The following is a 16362-nucleotide window of genomic DNA, read 5'->3' as shown; positions in this document are numbered from 1 at the left end:
TTGAATGAATTATTTGTTAAAAGACAATTGCACTATATTGCATCATGTTTAACCTTTTTTTCTAAACATTGCATATCTGTCACTGTCTTTGGTAATTTACTAGTTAGATAATCATTAATCTAAAAAGATAAACGAAATAACCCATTATTTAACTTAAGTACTAGTTTTTTTCTTTCCAGAAATGAAGTCACCAATTTAACTTAGGCACTAGCTGTTTTTCAGAAACAAAGTCCTAAACTCATAAATCCTAAACTCTAGAATTTAAAACTCTAAAGCCCCTAAACACTAAACCATAAATCCCTAAACCCTAAATCTAAACCTAAACCCAAAAATCCTAAACCCCTAAACCCAAAAACCCTAAACCCCTAAACCTTAAAAAATCACTAAACCATAAAAACCTAAACTAGTAAACCCATAGAGGCGAGTGGGGGATGCAAAGGTGGTGGAAGGATTTTGGGTATGAGTTCTTTGAGCAGAACCCATAGAGTTACTGGTACCTCTTCTACCACCTCCTCTGCCGTCACATCACAGATACATAGCTTGACAGAGGAGGTCATTCAATTGAAAGGGCTATTACAACAAAGAGACGAGGAAATGATACGAAGAGATCAACAAATGAGACAAAGAGATAATCAAATTAAAAAATTACAAAAACAACAAAAATGAATTTTGCTCCATTTTCAGTTGCAACTTGGTGATGACGACGACGACGATGACGACGACGACGACGGCGACGACGACGATGGTGGTGATCCTTCATGAGTTTTTTTGTGTATGCATTTTTTTAAGTATTATTTTATTTATTTGATTGATGAGCGTAGATCATATAGTATTTCTAGCCTTGTTTTAACGCTCATCTACTTGTGATTCATTGCATATGCTACATTTTGTCACACCTTATTCTTTATAATTGCATATTTCTACTCTTTTGCTCGGAGATCTGCTTTTTGTATATTTTGCTTAACAGGATGTGATTTAGAGCCAAAATGATGCATTATTGATGGTGGAGCAAATAGTGGAGAAAAGAGGCTCACACTGGTCGTGCTCGCTGTCACGGGTGAGTCTCTTATGTAGCAAACACGAAGAAATGGAGAAGAAGAAGAAACAAGGCAGAACACGGCCGGCACGTGCCTCATATTTCCAGGCATACCCACGGCCGTGTAACACCAGGAGACACGGCCGTGTCCCTCCAACAGAGAGACGACAGCAAGGGCCGTGCCTATCAGGCACGGCCGTGCCCACTTCTTCAGGCTGATCTAGCTTTGGCCATGCCTCACAGGCACGGCCGTGCCTCCCAACAGAGACGCGACCCTGTGAGACCGTGCCTCACAGGCACGGGCGTGCCTTCCAACAGAGCCGCAACCTTGTGAGACCGTGCCTCATAGGCACGGGCGTGCCTAGCAACAGAGCAGCGGCTGCACATGGCCGTGCCTCCTAGGCACGGCCGTGTGACGGAAAGTACACGGGCGTGTCTACCTATCAATCTGGACAGTTCTGCAGACTTAAAGTAAAACGGGCATAACTTTCATCTCCGATTGAACCACGGGCCGTGCCACCCCTCAAAATGGAGCTAACTTCAAGATCTACAACTTTGCTTCAGGGTGAACAGAACAATGACTGCTCTAGGCCGTGCTAAATGGCACGGCCGTGCCTCTTGATCGCGGCCACGCTGGGTGCTCTGCCCAAACTGCAGACCAAACTTCGAACCAACATAACTTTCGGCTCAGATGGAGTTATGGGTCGGTCCACCACCCAAATTGAAGATAATTCAATGCTCTACAACTTTGGTTCAGGGTCCAATTGAAGAAAACCGGGTTTACTAGGTGAAAAACCCATTGAGGCGGAGCCTTATAAACCAGGGACAATCTGGGCAGTTTTGGGTGAGTATAAAAGGTGGAAACAAACCCAATCTTGGGTTATCTTGTCATTCTCCAAAACCCTTGGTCTTGGCTTGGCGGCGGCGCCTCCCCCTCTCTAGGGGAGGCCCTAAACGCTCCATCCTTCGCCGATCCACCTCGCCATTCATCTCCATCAGTCCATCCTACACCGGAACAAGAAGATCTTCAAGAGGGTGGCCACACGCTTCAAAGATAAGTCTTCCCTTTCCTTGTGGATGACTATTTTCATGTATTCCTCTTGTAAACTTCTTGTAATGGAGTAGATTGCTGAGTTTAGGATGTAGGATAAACATCTATGTAATGATGGTGATGTATGAACTAGTTTATGTCATTTTCCCTATTCAATGAGATGTTTACCTTTGTTTCATGTATCATGTGCCTTGAATGTGTTTGATGAAATGTTTGTGTGAGCGCATATGCATGATTATGTGGGGTTTATTGTTGTGTGAGGGTTTCCTAGGCCGTAACTGCCGGAGTGACCGGGTGACAGACGGGAGAGCTACCAACCGGGCGAGTCCGAAGTTACTCTTACACAGTAGTAAACTCCCATAAGGGATATCTAATGGTTGATGGCCACTGGGACAAGGTCCTTAACAGGGTACTCTGTGACAGAGGGTAGGCGTTGGATCGTATACCGGGACGCCTCGTGACAGGAGGAGAGTCTTAAACTGGGCTTTCTAGCGCACCTTTACTAGAGGGCCACAACATAGGACTTTAAGGTCAATTGCCAACAAAGCCTGACGAGGTCGAGTTGGTATTTTGGTTAGGATCCCTACAAGGTGGTGAACATTGAGAGTAAGGGAATAAACATGAATTAGGGATATCGCCTAGCATTGATGTGAAACTGAAGTCCTAAACTTATCCATCTCACCCATAAGTCCCAAGCCAATCTCTCTCTTTCTTCACCACACACAACCAACAATCCTCAACCCAATCGTTTCCTTTGGAGTCTAGACAACTATCTTAGTGACATCACTATAGCTAATACACAGTCCCTGTGGTTCGATATCTTTTTATTACTTGACGACAACCGTATACTTGCGGGAGCCTATCATGGATGTTATGTGATTGTATATTATGCATGCTATGGATGTTATGGATATTTGAATGTTATGAATATCGATATTTGTATGTGATGGATATCTGTATATGATGGATATTTGGAAGAAATGAATATATGTTTTTGATTCATTTGTAATGCTGTATGTGATTGTTTGATAACAGGTCAAATGTATTTATGAATCGATCCGATTGGATCGATATTGTTTGTATATACAGGATAATCACCAAAATAAATCATGCATTGATTTTTTTTTTGTTTTTGCAACGAAATTTGTGACAAAACAGGATTCGTCGCCAATTGGCAACGAAATTAGCAACGAAAATCAGTTCGTCACAAATATATCGTAAATTACTATTTATCAAAATTTGCAACAAATTCTAGATTCGTTGCCAAATTCGTCGCCAAATGGCGACGAATTTCTTGATTCGTCGCCAATTTTGGCGACAAATTTGGCAACGAAATTTTATTTTCGTCGCAAATATTTGCGACAAATGTAGATTTTTTGACGCAGATTTTTGGCGACAACTTTATTGCGACGAATTTTGTTTCGTTGCAAAATTCATCGCCAAAATTTTTGGGATGAATTTTTTTTATAAATTCGTCCCAGATTTCATCACAGATTGCTGATTTTTTTGTAGTGATTTTAAGGCGAAGTAATAAAAAGCTTTGTGTCTACTTCAGTATTTATCTATTTATTACTTCGTTAAATATCTAAATTTTATTAATAAAATTCTATTAGTGGGCTGAAGCTAACTCACTTAATCTTAAACTAGTTAGATTAAGATTTTTTATTAAGTTGGTTAAATATGTAATTTCTTCTATTAACTTTATCTTAGAATATGATCGCTCTAAAGTTGGCTAGCCTCGCCACAAATTAGAAGTCAATTTAAGGAATATCTACTTAACTGATCCAAAGCTAAACCTGAATCTAACTCAAGGTCAAACTTTTTTCCCTAATCATCTCTTATTAATCAAATAAAATTGAGGATATCTCCCAAAACCTATAAAGTTACTATGTTTTGATCACTTAGAATGAGTGAGATGTAAATTTAATAATATTATCAACATATTTTTTTCGTAAAAAGTTAATAGAGTAGAATTTTCATCTCTATTAATTATACATTATTACTTATATGATATTATTGAACTAGCCTAGGTTCTATCATAGAATGCATGCACCCATAGACTTAGGCAACCTTTTGCATCTCACAAATACTTTGTGTAATTGTTTGTATATTGAGCCATGTAAATGAATGTGAGATGTTAGATCCACTCTTGGTTCCAGATGTAGGCAAGTGCATCGATATGAACCAAGAGGTTCAAATCAAAATTGATCACTACAATGACTAACTCCAAACTAAGCTTGATGATTAATCAATATCATTCGAGTTAAGAAAAAAAATTAGATATTTCGATTAAGGAAATTTTTTTAATGAATTATTATTTTGAAAATATCTTGGAAAATATTTTTTTTAAATGCCTTTGCAAAAACTTTGAAAATATTTTTTCATTGTTGAAAATTATTTCAAAGTATTCTTTAGAAAATTATTCTAATAATCTCTATTTTAATGTGTGTCAAAGGGGGGAGAGTTAGGGTTAAAATTCAAACTAAGAGAAAATTGACTAAGAAAATTGAACTTTGGAAATGGAACTTAGACTTAGATTAACTTTAAGTTAAGTTTAAGTTGGTTATTTCAAGATTATTAGACTTTCAACTTAAACTTGAACTTATTGCTTGCTACTTTTGCTACAGTTTAAGTTGTTAAGCTTTCAAATCTTGATCTAGTTTAATTTAAACTTTAATATTGTGATCTAAGTTTATGTGAGCCAAACTTTTTTGACTCAAAACTTGAACTATAAAAACTTTCCAAGTTTCTGATCTAAGTTTAATTGCTCTGATCTAAGTTTCTTTAAAAGCATGATAAACTTTATTAGAGAAGGTATATTTTTCTCTAACTTTAAATTTTATTGTCTAATATCAAAAAAGAAGAAATTGTTAGTGCAGACAACACCGAAATCAAACTCGTATTTTGATGTCTAACAAAGGATTTAAAGTAAGATATTATGTATTTGATATGAGTGATAAGTGTATAGAATACTTGTTATGTAAAATCCTCGTGGGTCAGAAGGACCGAATATTAGGCATCAACGTCTTAGTGGATCAGACACCAAGCAGAGAAAGACCAGATGGATCTGGCATAACAGACTTGATGGGTCAAATGGATCAGATATCAAGTAAGGAAAGTCTTGGTGGGTTGATCAGACATTGAGCAAAAGAAGTCTAAATAGGTTAGCTGGATCGAATGTTTGGTGGGTAAGTAAGGTAAGTCCTAGAGAGACTTTTGTAATTGGAAGGTAGTGAAGTTGTGCCCCATTTGGCACAAACTACTTAGGCGATGGTCCAATTCAGAAATCAATTTGGAATTCTAAATCGAGATCAGATAGCCTTACTGTCAGAATAAAACATGTATATATATAATTATTTTTAATTCTGTTTTGCAAGACTATCATTATTACTATTGTGCTAATTTTATTTTGTAGAAACATAAAATGTTCAGTCGATCACGCATGGAGGTTTAATTAACCAATCATAAGAAGGTAAGTACGATCAAATACGATCCAAGTCCAAAAAGAAATAAAGAATCAGCCAACCGATAATGAGAATCAGTTGACTGATCCTATATGAAAATAGAAGTTCAGATAAGACGAGATCAGATTGTGAAGAAACTCCGAGATTAGTCAACCGATCAGGAGGATCGATCAACCACCGATCAAGCGGATCATGTGGTAATTTGATCTGATCGGATCATACCAGTAAGAAAAGTTTGGATTTGGCCAATCGATCTGGATGTTCAATCGATCGAAAAACTCAGAAATCAAGTGTTGACTTGATGAGATGGAATCTAAATTAGTCGGTCGAATGTGGTGTTCGGTTGACCGAACAAAGGTTATAAGAGAAGCTCGAATCTCGAGGCTCAACATCAATCTTCTACACTCCATTTCTTCATCTGTTTCACTATTCAAGTAAGTGCTACATGTCTACTATGTCAAACCTCTCTTCGCCAACCTACGTCAAATTTCTACTAAGTTGTTATCGGTAATTTTTTATTAATTGCATTTAATTTAAAGAAATAGTAGAGTGTTACTATTCTCTTTACATTTGTACGAGGTCTTCTCTACCTCCGAAATACTTTTCAGAAGGGAGAGCATTAGTTGATTATCTATTCAAAAATAATTCAAGAGATTGTAGACCTTAGAGTAACAGTTGTTGGATTATGAACCAAGTAATCACCTTTATTTGTGTATTTGCTTTCTCCTTTGCGTTCTGATTTTGAAAAGATATTTGAAAAAGAAAAATATTTTAAAGCGCGATATTCACTCTCCCTCTCTATCTAGAGTCTTATGAAAAAGTCAAAGAAAACTTCATTAGATCATCCTCAAACACATCCCTCATGGAAAGAAAGTCAAAGCAAATGAACTCGCAAAGATGGCCAGCTCCCTCACCAGTTGAACAAGCCAGGAGGTTATTGCACAAGTTGAACTTACACCACAGGTCGACTACCCTTTGCCACAAGAAGAAAAACTCAATTGAAGAACCCATCTCTTAGCATACCTCCAATCTGGTGATCTTCCTGGTGACAACCTTAGGGCCCAAAGTACCAAGTGGAGGGCACTCAGATTGACACTCATCAACAGAATCTTGTATGAGAGGTCTTTCTTCTAACCCTTTCTCTAGTGTTTGGGACCAAAGGAAGTTGAATGAATACTTTGTGAAATTTATAAAGTTTGTTGTGGAAACCACCTTAGGAATATAGCATTTGCCGAAAGGTTCTACTAATGGACTACTTCTGGCCTATAATGACAAGGGACACCATTTAGATGGTAAAAGCTTTTCAAAGTTGCTAGAGGCATAATAGATTACAATGACAACCTCTTGAGTAGATGAACGTAGTAGCAGTCTGTCCCTTTGATCAGTGGAGAATTAATATTGTTGGATTAATTCCACTAGGTCTTTCTTAGAAGAAATTCCTAATAGCAGATGTAGACTACTTCTCTGAGTGAGTAGAGATAGAGCTCCTATCCAAAATCACTGAGAATGCAATGATGAAGTTTATCTGAAATAACCACAACTACATGTTTGGATTTCCTTAAAAATTGATCTTGGTCAACAAGAGGCAATTCTTAGGAAGGAAAATTCTGACCTAGTGCAAGGGACTCAAAATTCAATAGGTTTTCACGTCAGTAGCATATCACAGAGTAATTGTCAAGGTCACCGACACAGGTATTGTACATGGCCATAAAACTAAACTCAACCAAGTTGGGGGAGTTAGGTAGATGAGTTCTCTAGCATACCATGATCCTATCACACTATGCTCAAGACTACCACTAGAGAAACTGCTATTAACTTGGTGTATGCAACCAAGCCATCCTCCCAATTAAGATCGAGATAGAGATAGCAAGAACAAAGGCCTATGATGCGTTCGACTTGGAGCATCATACACGCAATTTGGACCTCATTGAAGAAAAGAGAACTACCATCAAGATGGAGTCTTGTAAAAGTTGCATATGCCGAGCTTACAATAAAAGAGTGGTTCTTCGTTCTTTTCAAGTTGAGGAAGTCGTCCCCAAAAGAATTCATCCTATATGAGAAGTCAACAAGCATGACCCTAAATGGGAAGGACCATTCAAAGTGATTTAGAAGCTCAACTCAGGAGCCTATTACCTGAACGATGTGCAAGGGAAAATGCTAAAGAAGTCATGGAATACCTTTCATTTACGCCCACACTATGGCTAAGGCCTCTGTATGGGTCATCGAGGCCTAGTACCTTGACCATCGAGGGTGGTTGAGCTCTGCAATAAAGAGGTTTACTTTTCTAATCTTTTCAATTCAACTATAAACTAATATGTTTTAATTGAATTGTAGACTTTGATTTGACCAAATGCTCCACTCATTGAGCTCCTTCTTAGCTTTAGCGGTTTGCTTAAAGGCTCTAAGGTTGTCCTACTATCTCTCTCCGGCTGTAGTGGTTCACTTAAAAGTATTTGAGTTCTAATGTTGATCGAAGGTCAACTTGGAAAGTCTCTCCCAGCCTCAATGGTTCACCTAAAAGGTATAAGATTAAGCTCGCTTTTAACTTTAGTAGTCTGCATAAAAGTTCTAGGGTTGACTTATTACACCTCTCCCTATCTTTAGTTGTTCGCCTAAAGGTTATGAGATCGAACACTCTTCAATTTTAGTGGTTCACCTAAAGATTCATAGGTTGATTTGTGAAAGTCTCTCCTTGGCCTCAGGGGTTCATCTAAAGATTATGGAATTGAACTATCTCCGTTAGTCTCAGTGACTAGCCTAAAGACTCGAGGGTCGAGTTGTGAAACTCTTTCCTAAACTTAGTGGTTCTTGTAGAGGTTCTGGTGGTCAACTTATTACAACCTCTCCCCGGCCATAATTGTTCTCTTAAAGGTCATGGGATCAAGCACTCCCCTTTAGTCTCAATAGTTCACCTAAAGCCTCAGGGGTCAATTTGCGAAGGGCTCTTCCCAATCACAATGATTCACCTAAAGTTCGCAGGATAAAACTCCCCCTTAAAATCAGTGATCCACCTAAAGGTTCTAGGGTTGACTTTATCACACTATTTTCTTGGCCTTAGTGGTTTGCCTAAAGGTTGTGGGATTGAACTCTCTTCCTTAATCTTAATCTCAATGGTTCACCTACAGACTTGAAAATCAACTTGTGAAAGTCTCTCTCCTACCTCGGTGATTTGCTTCACCTACATATTTAGTGTTCTTCGAGCCAGTTTCATTCCAATACTCCTCTTCCATATCATCTGTTGGGTTTGAAGTAAAATGACGTTGAATATTTTTTTTATTATTCTATTTAATTTTCGTATATTTTTGTAGGGTTTAGTTAGAGATTTGATAACACAAGTGAAAAACAAATCTATATATTTGCTATAACACAACTGCATACACGAGTAGGAGTATATAAATAGCTCACAAATACAACCAAAAAGCAAAAGATTTTGAAGACTATACAAGGTATACATCAGACATGCTCTTCAAGGAGGAAACATCAAACATATATATCTATATATACGAAGATCAATGCCATTCTCCTACCTGTGAAACAATGACCTAAAGTCCTCTATTCATATTGCAGCTCTCATAGCACCGCGTGCAGCCTCCCGTTTCATCTCTGCAGCCTTTCCGCTCCCTCGAAAATACATGTACACTTGCTGCAAGCATTACCCCAGAAAAATGCATCAGAAAGTTAAAGATGAAAATAGAAGTCTTTTCTTGAGAGAATTCATCATTTCTTAGGTGTTTATTTATTATGGTAGTTGCGAATTCATCAAACCGTGCAGGTTGAGGAAGTTAACCTGAATGACCCAAATGCTAACTCCTGATTCTAGGCAGAACATTCCAAATCCAATAAAATAGAAGATCTACAAGAAAAATAAAGAAAGAAGCTTTAGTTAGATAAGAGAAAAACTATGAAAGAAGAAAAGGAAGTTTTATTTGCAATATAGTGAATTGGTTCTTATCATGATGAGGTTTTCTTGTAGCTTCTGCTTTTTGTTTATCACACAAACCACAAAAAGGATTGCCAAAATAAAATAAAATAAAATAAAGGAGGGCAAACTCAATATACAAGTCCGAAAGATGTGAACCACTGATTAGTCTCACAACCAGGTTTTTATCCTTTTTCAATAAGAAAGATGCAGGATCTTGTAAACGTTGTACTTGTTAACTAGAAAACATTGGCACAAGAAAAGGTTGTCTGCCAATCTATGTCCAGCTCCTTGGCTACTAATAATCATCATTAGGATCTAGTTCATTCTATGGTCTAACAAGACTGCAACAACGAGTTGTGGCATCGGACAATTTTGGTCAAAGTGGTCTAGCAAATAGTATTTATCATGTCTATTGACTCTAAAACAGTAGCTTAATAGAGGAGGTTTAGGTAAAAAAAAACACATTTATATACAGAATAGTGAAGAACTGACCCCAACTATCACATGATCGCCGATGACATCCACTGCGGCGAGGATTCCTCTGCAACAAATTGGCAAAAGAGAAATGTCAGCTATAGCAAATGATAAGTGGCACCAGAATAACCAATAGGACTTTTTTTCTACATAAGATTTTCATTTGTTCCTGCCATCTCTTCCTAATTCACTTCTATACCATTGATCAACTTGTTGTAAGATAATGATTCATATATAGCATTGTGTCACTGCGATCGCATGGTGCCCTGCTGTATCGATGCCGGACTATCAGCGGAACAGAAAATTCCACATGTTTTGCTCGCTCGACGTACGTTGTACGAAATTTTAAACCATGTTCTAGATTATTATAGACCATCACCAACCCATTTTATCTTATCTGATCAAATGTTGAAATAGTTGAGGTTTCGGCTAGAGGTCAGCAACAAAGTATACAAGATTCAAATAAAATTGCTTTGAACAATATTAAGACGAGCCCAGTAAATTATGGACAATAGAAAGTATGCTTCATTAATTAGCCAGTAATAGCTTCTGAGAATGAAGTATAGGATCAAAATGTGATTGATTTTAATTATGGTCACCTTCAATGGGTCAAACTGGTGTAAATACCCATTTTTACAGATGTGGTGTAGAATGGGACAACCATATGGGCTCTCCCCAAGCCTAATGTTGTTGGCCAATGCAACTGAGGTAATATTTGGTTACACTACCAGTAGCTTGATGCATACAAACTAACATAAAGCTTATAAAGTTAGAATTACCAACATAATTAGAAGGGATGAGTTCTAGCCTCTAAAGTAATAATATAAAAAGCGTTATGAGGTTGCCAATTACGTTCTGATGACAAAAATGCATACGAGAGAATGATGAAGGCACAATAATAGAACTTACGCCAAAGATTTTCCTTTAAAGATAATTGGAGGAGCCACTGCTGCGTAGACCACAAAAGCTATATGAATCTGCAGAAGATTTAATACAGTAGATGCCTCAAAAGATATTTCTGTGATAAAACATCATTGAAATCTTTGTGGACGGAGTTAGAAATAGACAAAACCTACCAGGTAAAACAAGAAAAACCATCCGAACCTTAAAGCACTTTCATTCCTACAACATACATTTCAAAGTCTGTGAGTTCATAACTCAATAACAAGACTTAAGCTGGTATTCCTATGTATGTTGCAAATATATACAAAATAAGGGGGATTTGATTGCTTACAATTGGTAATCCTATAGATAAAAATTAGGTTTAGATAGATATATTGCAGATAACTATGTTGTTTGGCTGCATGCAAATGCAATTGCTATTTACAACAGCTCTTTAAATAACTACATTTTAAGTCTATTATAATAATATTTTAAACAGATGATAAATTGATTACTTTAAATAATCACAAAGAAATTATTAGGAATTTATCATACAATTTATTTTATAATTCATAAAACATGAAAAAGAATATATTTTAGATTTTTTGTTGACATTTAGTTAAAGGAGACCTTGATGATGTTGAAAAAATATCAAATTTTTCTTGATTTACAAATTCAATATTTTTTGTGAAAGATTATGACTTGACTTTGTGCTAATTAAATTAAAAGGTATTTTTGATCATCTTAACTGTGATAGCCCCATCCATTATTGCTAAAATGTATTTTACATAATATAATATATATTCTACTAAGTATTACTTAAAATTTAACATATAATTACAGTTAATAAAATTTTTTGTTGTGATTTTCCATCCTATCTTTTATAGTGGATTGTGATTTTGATGCTCACATACAGCCTGCAAGCCTGGGAATGACAGTTGTGGTTGCTTTACATTGTTATTGGGTGTGTAGTATAAGATCATGTTATAAATTTTAGTTTGAATTTGCACGTTTCCAAATCACACTTGCAACCACCAGTGATTCATGCCTGAATTGAATCGGGCAGCAGCATAAAACAGCTTGAGCCAGGTTCATGAATAGAATAAATCTGTTTACATTCTACAATTCTGCCAGCAGTAAGTGATACATGAGTATGACGTTCGACATTTTTATTCATTTGATATGCAGAAGTATGATTAAAGTTTGAATTAATTCAAGTTCAATTTACAAGATTTAAAAAGAAAGATTCCAGACAAATAGTACCTCATGGCACGATAAAGTGGCCTATACCATAAGAAATAAGCTCCAGGAACACCCAAAATAAAGTAGATGACGGCGAGGAACCAGATCCTTACTCCTATATACAAAGCAAGAAAAATCAGCATCATCATGATATAATAAATAAATTTAACATTGAGAAACATAGGGCATTGCCAAATAACATTAGCACCTTCCCCTGCAATCCAAGCTGCAGTAACTGCGACAAAATTCCAAAAGAGGCATGCAACTAACCCTGAAATTTTTAAATGCAAAATTTCACTATTTAAACACCTGTTCAAAGTTCATAGGCACATGAAAAGAAGTGGGTTTTGGTTTCCATTGGGAAAGTAAAACATAAAAAACAAAACAGGAAAGCAAGCAAAGAGAAGGATATGATGTCACTTTATTTTTGTAGTTAAATCCATAAATGCCAAAGTTTGGAAACAGAATGCTCCAGAATATAGCTCAGTCATAAAATAGCTTGAAGTGAAACAAGTCAATACATACCTAGTAATGAAGCAAATGCAACATACTGCAATCGCTGTACGTGGATGGGAATCTCACTAGCAATATCATGATGGATAATAGGAAAAAGGATGGCCAATTTTTTTCCTCTATCACAATACCGGCTACAAAAGTAGAAAAAATGGACTAGAATTAATCATCTATAATGAGATTTCTCATTATCTGATAAATGACAATGTAGTAAAATCAGAGTCCATAGATAACAAATTCTAGAAATTTTTTACCTCGAGCAGCTGCCTCTTCTCTACGTTTAAGTTCCTACCAGACAGAAAGTAGTTTATCATGAGTATAAAGATGCAGCACGAAGATAGTTCTGGAATGACAATGGAAATTTCAACACTATGGATCCTATTTCTAGCTATCTGTGAACAATTATGTACTAATAGTTCATTAAAAAAAGCCACAATTGTCAATAAGATGCAAAAAGATAGATGATCAGTAGGATTTTTTTAGATCGTTTGCACAAGTTCACATGTCAGAATTTAGATGACTGGCATACCTTTTCCCTCTTATTTAGTTCTGCCTCCTTGGCTCGAAGGTCCTTCTCTTTTTTATTCAGGTCCTACACAAAAAGACAGTAATGAGAATCCAATTAAAGCATACACAAACAGGAGTTGTACATATACATCAGACCAACACATACGATGACATCAAAGATGTAATCTTTAGAACCAAAGTATATGCAACTCTATGCACCAATGTCAAAATGACTTCCCATGACACTTTTAGATACCAAATTGAGTAGCACAAGATAGCCGTAGAACTATGAAAAATGCTAACAACTTGTCCTGGTTAAATGGACTTGATTTACTGATTTATATGTTAAATTTCATGGAGAGAAATTCAAACATACACTTGATGTATCAAGAGGAATGTCAACTGTAGTTCCAAAGTCATTGTAGAAATCAGCAGGTTCTGGAGGAAGTGGTGAAAGCCTGGAACTTAATGGAGGAGCAGTGGGATTCTGCACAATTAGTGTGGATATTGGTGAACCCAAACCACACCAAAGAAAATAATTACTAAAATTGTTTTGGATAAAGAATCTTCAGAAGAATAACATGGCATACATCTTAATCAAACATGCAACCAAGAACATTATCACACAAAAGAAAAGTAAAATTAACTCACTACCATGTAGGATTGACCTCCACCATAATTTGAATCCCTTGACTTCCCCCTAATTCCAGCATCCTGCTGCAAAATAAGGACACAACATGTGCATTTTTTTTATTAAGGATAGTAAATCAAATCTGCAAACAAAATATACCACAATTAAGTGATAAAGAAAGTAAGATGAACACTTGCACCATCAACAGTCACAAAATAAATGCTTTAGTACCTATAGTTCAATAAAGATGGCAAGTGATCATTGAAACAGAAAAGATGTTTCTCACATAAGACACACATTACTAATTTCAGAAAGAAGTTCTTATATTACTTACCACCTTTAGTATTTGCTTCAAGAAACCAGTTGCAATTTTGCTTACCTTAGTAGCCCCACATCTATTTTAGTAGGACTAAACCATGGGATAGTATACAAGTTTTACAACCACCCTTCATTAGGCACTCCTTAATGGGGCAGAATCCCCTTGGTATTCAAGATTTGTTCGTTGCATCAACAATGCATCTTCTTTAGTTGGACAGGACTAAAAAGACAAATAAATGGCTACTTGAAAACATTTGGACTTTCAAGTATAATGTTTAAGGTACTATCCACTTGATAACCATTGTGTAACTTCTTAGTTCTCAACATATGTGAAATTATTGCTTGCATGAAGAAACACCTTAACCGTCTTTTTTTAAAAAGAATGAATCACTTTAACTATTGTTGAGGGAATTTTGTTAGGTAGTCCCCTCCAAGGCTTGAAATTACAACCCTATGCAAAGTTATGATCTTCAACCAAAAGAGATATGTTGGGTGTTGTAGGTGCCAATGTCAATGGATGTGCCAAACATTAGAAAAGTAGAAGGGAAGAGGGGGGAGGAAGAGAAGATTTGTAGTGTTGATTGTAGAAGCTTCATTTTGTAGATGTCATACCATTCATCAATCATGAAACAAATCTCCTCCACTCAAGTCATAAATAAACGAAGTCCTTCAGTTGGGTGATCACCTCGCCCTATGATGTTCTGGTCCCAAAATACTGTGACCTCCATGGAAGCTTCACTAACCTTTGAATCACCTCGCAACCTCTATCGAAGCTTTACAGACCTTTGAAACACATTGTGACCCCCGTTGAAGCTTCACAAACCTCCAAACATTGACAACCTCTTAAAAATGTCCAAGCCCAAATTAATAGTAGTTCTCTTATCTAAAGCTTATAAACTTTTTTTATCAACTCATAACTCATATTGAGCTAAGTTGTTACATCCTCTTACTTACCTTCATGACTATCAATGCCATTTGTCAGCTATTGTGCTTATTCATGAGTGCATCACCTACAGGAAAGTGGGTTTTACTTTCAAACGACAGAGGTTATGACAAAAAAGTTACCTCTACTGAGAAAAATATCACATAGTATCTTGTGTTAATGCAATCGAGCCCTTTTCTTATCAGGACCTTTCATGGGTTTTAATGTTTAGACAAAGAGTTTAAGTTAGAGTCATAACTTTATGATATGTGTGTTAAATCATATAGGACTTGATGGATATACATATGGGAGTGCACTCGTTATCACAAGGTTGATGGTGGCCCAATGGCTCAAGGTCCGAAAGAAATCATAAAACGATGAAATGAGACATTCGAGAGATCGCAAGACGAGGAGCACTGCAATGCAGCTAAATTAAAGGAGACGGACTACATAAGCGGAACGTGAAGGATGGCATGTGGAGCGAACCGAGGACTTGGGTGCATCCAAGGACAAGAAGCTTGACGAGAATTGGCCTCGTGGTGAAGGAGCTATAAGCTATACTCTTAAGTCAATCAAGAATTGAGAGATTGTACCAGAGAGAGGGTAGTCTTCAACTTAGGCGAAAACTCAACTATTAGGATGGTTGTAGTTGGCAATCCAATCAATTGTAGGTGATCTTCAATTGAATAGTAGTTTGATTGAATTAGCCAATGAACAAAACATTTATTCACGCTTGAGTTTGATTGAGATGTAGTTAATTATTGAGGCATTCTAGTTAAATGATGGTGGTTGAGTTCAACTAAGCAGTCGACTCAAGCTAATATAGGCCGACAATAGAACATTTTTGTGTGTGGCTAAGTCAATTGAATGGTGGACAAATAAGAATGGCAAATGATATTTGAAAGGTTTGAAGGTTATATAAAGGAAAGTGGATGTTTGAAGACTAACAAAATCGAAAATGAAATTGGATAGATCATATTGAGTCTTTCCTTGTATTTTTTAGTCTTCCTCTTAATCTTTGTTGTGTGCTCTTATTGTAAGAGAACTTTGTTGGTGTAATAATGCTCTAGCTTAGTCTTGTTAGACCAAGGTGTTTTAATGTCTATTTAATATGTGTGATGCCTTAATATTTAGGTAGTATGACCTAGTCTAAGTTCGACAAATATGTCAAGCTGGGTCAAGATGATTAGATACTTTACATTGAATGAAATTCAAGTGGGTAAAGGTTGATTGGACACTTAGCAAGAGGAAAGTCCAATAAGGTATTGGCAAGAGGAAAGTCCAATAAGCATTAGCAAGTAGAAAGTCCAATATGTATTATAGTGTGGAAGTATAGGTAGGTTATGTTGATTAGATGTATGGCAAGTGATGCAGTGTTGACAAGTCAATGTTGATGGATG

General features: G+C 36.5%; 1 protein-coding gene across 1 annotated transcript; it reads right to left on the bottom strand.

The window, feature by feature from the left end:
• Positions 1–8887: 8887 nt before the first annotated feature.
• LOC141826467 (secretory carrier-associated membrane protein 4-like) lies at positions 8888–13493 on the bottom strand (the record flags this gene model as incomplete). Its single annotated transcript, XM_074713716.1, is given in 12 exon segments — positions 8888–9194; positions 9339–9404; positions 9966–10014; positions 10857–10924; positions 11024–11069; positions 12093–12186; positions 12280–12342; positions 12597–12683; positions 12686–12718; positions 12839–12872; positions 13114–13176; positions 13468–13493. Coding segments are annotated over 12 exon segments (716 nt in total), but the record flags the coding sequence as incomplete, so codon positions are not given.
• Positions 13494–16362: the final 2869 nt, after the last annotated feature.

Source organism: Curcuma longa, chromosome 4, assembly GCF_044706935.1.
Source record: "Curcuma longa cultivar G26 ecotype Majalengka, Jawa Barat chromosome 4, ITB_CL_G26_1.1, whole genome shotgun sequence".
NCBI classification, from domain to species: domain Eukaryota; kingdom Viridiplantae; phylum Streptophyta; class Magnoliopsida; order Zingiberales; family Zingiberaceae; genus Curcuma; species Curcuma longa.
This window is presented reverse-complemented; position numbering and strand designations above follow the sequence as displayed.